The sequence below is a fragment of the Crocodylus porosus genome, unplaced genomic scaffold (assembly GCF_001723895.1).
Source record: "Crocodylus porosus isolate Cpor-Errol unplaced genomic scaffold, CroPor_comp1, whole genome shotgun sequence".
NCBI lineage: Eukaryota > Metazoa > Chordata > Crocodylia > Crocodylidae > Crocodylus > Crocodylus porosus.
Genome location: NW_017728909.1, coordinates 44,330,752 through 44,336,751, shown reverse-complemented (window position 1 = coordinate 44,336,751; position 6,000 = coordinate 44,330,752). Strand labels below are relative to the sequence as shown.

At 42.8% G+C, this 6,000-nt stretch overlaps 1 protein-coding gene across 1 annotated transcript in view; it reads right to left on the bottom strand.

The window, feature by feature from the left end:
* Positions 1–6,000, bottom strand: part of MAST4 (microtubule associated serine/threonine kinase family member 4) — a 156,251-nt gene that overhangs the window by 71,896 nt on the left and 78,355 nt on the right. Inside the window, exon 5 of the mRNA XM_019532171.1 lies at positions 1,560–1,717. Within this exon, the coding sequence (XP_019387716.1) occupies positions 1,560–1,717 (158 nt within the window). The remainder of the gene's footprint in view (positions 1–1,559; positions 1,718–6,000) is intronic.

Here is a 6,000-nt window from a genome sequence, read left to right as displayed (position 1 = left end):
TGTGTGTGTTTCCACTAGATGACCATCTAAAATGCCTTTCAGCCCTATTTTTCAATGATTCTATTTTTCAATGATTCTACAAAATGGTAGGAGCCAAATCTTACGGGAGGAAGGCTTCCTACCTAAAGACAGTAAACATTCAGACAAATTTTACTTTTTTTTTTTTTATAGTATTTTGAATTAGTTTTGAAAATATAGGTCCCAATCCTGTGAACAGATGTCCAAAGGACCAGAACCAGAGCAGGTTTAATATAATTAGTTCATTATGACAGCTCACGTGGCCGGAAGATACTAATTTAAATAGTGTAAAACGTAAATTACAGTGTTAATGAGTAGGCCTGTGTGAAGAGGCTAGTATTTGGTTTGGATATGGACATTTTGGGGGACAGCGATTCGAATCACTGTCTCGAATTGATTCAGCTGAATCCAATTTGGAGATTCGGCCACCGCTGACTCAAACAGGCCCCATCCCCTGACCACTCTCCCAGCCCCGTCAATGGCTGCCCTGCCCAGCCCCAGCCTCAGCCTCCCAGTTCTTTAAAAAAAAAAAAAAAGGAAAAAAAAGAAGAAAAAAAAAGCCTGGCATTCACTGGGTGCTGTCAGGGGGGCGGAGGGGGAGGGAGGGGTGCATCCCCACTGCCCCACACTGCCACTATCCCCTGCCAACTCTCCCAGCCCCATCAGCGGCTGCCCAGCATCCTGGCTCTTTAAAAAAAAAGAAAGAAGCCCCGATAGCCGCTGCAGCAGTCAGTGAGCGTGGGGATTTTTTTCCTTTCCCTTTTAAAGATCTGGGATGCTGGGGCCAGGCAGGGCAGCCATGTGCGGGCTGGGAGAGTTGGCAGGGGATGGGGGCTTGTGGCTGAGCCCCTCACACAGCATGGGGAGCATCAGGGATCACCCCCCACCCTGCCTGGCAGGAGCTGATGAGTGGGTTTTTTTGTTTCTTTGTTTCTGTTTTTTTAAAGAACTGGGAGCTGGGGCTGGGCAGGACAGCCATTGACAGGGCTGGGAGACTGGGTAGGGGTCAGGGGCAGCTCAGCAGGGCTGGGTGAGAAAAGGCAGGGGATGGGGCCTGGCAGGGGTCCCCCCCACCAATGGTTCCCTCTCTCCTCCTTCAGCCCCACTCCCACCCACATGGAGCCCAGGTCCAGCTCCTGGCGGCAGTGAGCAGGACTGCCCAAATCTCTGAAGCTCTCCAAATCTTTTCCAAATCAATTCAGAGGCTTTGAATCGATTCAGGCCTTTTTATTGGTCTCCTGATTCGATTCAGATTCAGAGATTTGGCCACTGAATCAGGCCGAATCTCCTCCGAATTGAATCAGCACCTGAAGCTTCGTACAGCCCTATTAATGTGAGAATTAACTAATGATCATGACCTGAAATAACAACTTAGGTGGATTTTGGTTCAGCCTTAGATTCAGTTAACACTGACTTATTATATCTTGGGAATTATTAAAAATATCACAACTAGTTAAAAGTCTCAAATCTGCACAATTGTGGTGTTCCAGGAGTGCCTATATATTCAGATTAAACCAGCAATGCCAGAGAGCTGAACTCACCTGAGGCTTCTGGAACGAGGGCGTAGTGGAGTGGTCCTGCATCTGTTATCACTGGCAATGCTTTCAGTGGCACAGAAATGTTTAGACAAAAAATGTAGTTCATCAGGTGTTGGTTGGTATGGTAACTGGTGTAGCTTCTCTTGGGAGGAACAGGATGACTGCAATGAGCATAATAATATATTAGATTATACCACAACCAAAAGGCATTTCTTTCAAGACTATCTTCACTGTACATGCATAGATCCATTTAATTTAAAAGTTATAGCTACAATTTCCTCTATTCTAGTTGTTTAAGGACAAAAATGTAGCATTTGGCTTCAGTAAAGCAGTACATAAATATATGACTAGTTCAGCCCCTTGAAAACAATTCCTTAAACTTAAAATAAGGAAGATTTCAGGAATCCAGAGTCTTAATAAATGGTCATTATTTCTTGTTGTATATTAATAAGAGTGAGTCTATGATCTATGGCTACAATAGAAGCCCCACACTTCTATATATGGCAGTTACAAAACTTGTTGGATACCTTTTCTCTGTTACTCATCACTTTTTAAAAATACTTTTTCTCACCTTAGTAAGCCATGGCCAACATTTCTTATGTTGTTTGTTCATTATGAATTGAATTCTCTGAAAATGCTTATAACACCATTTTCTGACAAAACATATATGTGAACTAAAATACTAGAACTTTTTGTCAAAGAAATAAGTAGTTCAGTGGATAACAAAAACTAGTGAGACAAAGTCAAACCATCCTACGCACTTAGCAAGACAAGATTCAAATACTTGTCATATTTTCTATCATTAAGTTTAAAGCAAAATATATTTAAGCATAAACAACTGCAAGAATAGATAAAAATGTTATATTTTCATGTTTACACATCAGTGAATCTGAAGCTTCACTATATGTTTGCACTGGACACTATATGTTTATACTTCAATGAGCCTGAATTTGAAGTCTTCATGTTTTGTTAGTATGGAAGAACCCAGCAGGCAATTCCAAAAACACTGCTGAGATATGCTCTCCACAGGACCCAGATGACTTCCTTCCTGGCACTGACCTGTTATTCTTAACAGCTAGGGGCAGACATTACACATAAACCAGTTTAAGTGATCAGAAACTGGTTTAAACCTGTAACAGAACAGACATTCAGTGCACATAAACCAGTTTGAAAATGGCCAAAACCGGTTTGAGATAAATTTGGTTGAGTGTAGTATCAAGCTCAACTGATTTGGCTCAAACCAGTTTATGCAATATCTGTCCGAGACTTCTTACTGGTTTAAGATAAATCAGACTCCCCAGTAGTCCAGCGTGCTCTCTGGGCTGGGCAGAGCTCTGTTCGCTGTACCAGTGAGCTGGGCTGGCCCCTTCCCCCTGCTCTCTTAGCCAGAGATGGGCCAGGGTGTGGCTAGACACTGACCTGCCATGGCCCCTGAGGCAAATTTCTCCCTCCATCCATTTCCCCCCCTCCCTCCCCCCAGTCCTTTTGTAAACCCCAGGGATCGCAGCTGCTGTTTGCCAGTCCCAACCGCACCTCTACTGCTTGCCAGGCAGTGACGAAGTTAATTCCTCCCTCTGTCCCCTAGAACCCCTGAGAGTCTGGCTGCAGTCTCGGTGGCTTGCCTGCAGACAGGCAGGGAGGGGATTAATTCCACAGCTGGTCCCGGAGTCGGGGCAGGGATGAGGGGCAAGCTAATCCCCTGTGTGCAGAAGCAAGCTATCCACCTGTTAGGCCATACCTAACACTTGCAGGACCAGACTGAGAGGTGGGAAGTGTTGGCAAAGCCCTGATAATCATCACACACGCTGGAGATGTAGTTAAGGGAAGTTGCAGACAGCTTCACCAAAGAATGCAGAGAACTACATTTACATTAAAAAGCAGAATGTGTAAAAAGGTGGACATACCTAAACAAAGCCTTTCTGAATGCCTGGCTGTAAGGAGACATTCTGCCCTCAGGATTAGTAAAACTAATTCTTGTCTTCCTGTTTACATTTTAAGTTAGACTAAGTTGTGTATGCTGTGTTTTACCGGGCTGTATCTTAGCTTAGGTGAAGGTTTTTGGCAGTTCCCTGTTGTATGCTTTGCAAATTGCAGTGTTCAATACATGCTTGCTTCAGAGAAAGGACTTTTTACCCATCCCCAATTCAGTCTGGCAGCAGCTGCCCTCCCCACCCCACTGGTGTCTGGCATTTTGTGTGTTCTGCTAGTCCTGGTTGTGCCTCTGCTTCAGCAGGGAGGAGTGAGAGCCTTGGAGAGTGTCCATGCTTAGAGCAGGCATGCTCTAGCACCCCCAGCTTCTGGCTTGAGCCACTGCAGGCATGTGGCTGCATTCCCTGGTTTAGCAGAGAATGTCTGTTCAGGTATTAATCAGTTTAAGCTGCACAGCTTAGACTAACCTACAAAGAGTGAATCAACTCAGGCTCTGGCTTTTTGAAAGTCTGTCCCTAGCCAACAAGAACTGGGATCGTTCCTTACTGTTTTAAGTCTTCATGTTGCCTCTTCCCACTGCTGCCTCAGCCTATTAGATCTTCACATGAGTCTTTGAGGACTGTCTGGCTATTCTATTTTTGGAGGCCAACAATCAGAGCCTCTGTGTTATCCAAGCCTAATGATTTTAAGTGAACGAAGTCAGTACTTCACCACCACTACCCCTTGTTGCTATGGGCATGTGGCAGATCATATTGACAAACATGGTAACTAGACAACCTTTAGGATTCCCTTGCTACTCAGTGTTATGAACTGAAGATCCTCAAGCCTTAACATATGATTCTTAGCAAGGAAACTCAAAAAAAGGTTTACTGCAATTATCTGCACCAGATCTCATAGCGCATTATTTTCACAGGCATTTTTGGGAGGGACTGCTGCAGGGAAGGGTTAACTCTCTCAGAGATCATCTACATTGGAAAAGTACATCATGTTAGAACAATCTTATCAGCCTGATCCTAAATCAGACCACAGTATACACAAGAACATCATTTCAGCTGTTCAAAGTTAACTTTAGGATCAACTAGTATCTAGGTTGCCATACGTGCCTATACATGTCAAGTTACTTTCTATCTTTTGATCTCAGAAGAGTCCTGGGAACTAGAGAGATAGTAATAAAACTTGGACAATTCTTCTCCCAAAGACAAAATTTACATAAACAGACCCATTTATCAGAATACAAGGAACAATCTTTATACCGCTGGCTGGTTTCTTTGACACAATTTACATTGATTTATTAAAGAGATGGTCTTCTTCCCTGTAGTCAGAAAGTGTTAGTTCAATGAAATGTGTGCACTAAGGCAGACATCTATTTTCATATGCATAAATCAGCTGCGATTTAGCCATGGAATACCAAGAGACAGCTCAACAAATGATTCGTTCTATGGTTTTAGATATCTAAAAGCAATAATTCCAGTGCTAGGTTTTTTCCATAAGAAATATGAAAAACAGCATAAACCAGCTCAAGCATCTCTGTGGTTACAATACCAGCTACAGAACGTGGGTAGGCAGAAAAAAGAAAATGAATTGAAATTGTTTTAAAAAACCTGTAGTTAATCAAGGAAAAAAACAGGACTGCACGTAACTTGGAAATTAAGATTGGGTTTTGATAGGTTTCTAATGCTTATCTTCATTCTACTTTGAGTGCAGGTCATTTTTTCGTACCTATGATGGGGTTGCTATTATCTGACCTATCTGCTTCTAGATCAGTATTTTAAGTGCATTTTCACACAGCAGAGGACATCAGTTTTCATCTAACTACAATAGGAAGTACCCCCAGGTGTTAGCTGAACCTTCTGGAAACCCTGGACAGTTGAATATCAACATGCACTGTCATTTGTTATCAAGAGTCTAGAAATATACCTGGGCCCTTCTCAAAAAAAGATGGACTACTACGCATGGGGAAATAGATACTGACTTGAATCATCAAAGAAAAGCGTTAACAATTGAATGCCAGCTGCCCAACAATAATATGTATTACTTGTACACATTACATCATTAACAGTGACACATCATGGACACGATACAAAGCTAAAGACAAACCTGTTAGTTGTCTAAGGCCATGTTTTTGCATTAAAGTTATTGTGGCAGGCAGGACTATTCTCTCTGCATGGATTGCCTCTAATTAGCCCAATGCAAAGTATCCCTCAGTCTAACCTGCTTTTGTAGGATACAGACAATGTAGAGCAGGACAACACGTATGAGGGTACCACTGTCTGGTATAGTAGGTTTATTGAGTAAGCGTAGCCTCAGAGTCAAATCTGCCCTCAAGCTAATTAAATAGGTCATAAAATGTCAGTGCATCTGCTCTTTGGCTATTCCTGAAGCAGTCTGTTGGAGTTTTGCTTTGGCAGCCCTGCAGGTAAGGGCTGATCAGGAGAACTGCTTAGTTGCATATTAAGATATTGCTATATCCTCTTCCTGGTAGCAAAGAACTTGTGATGTGTAGAATGACAAACAC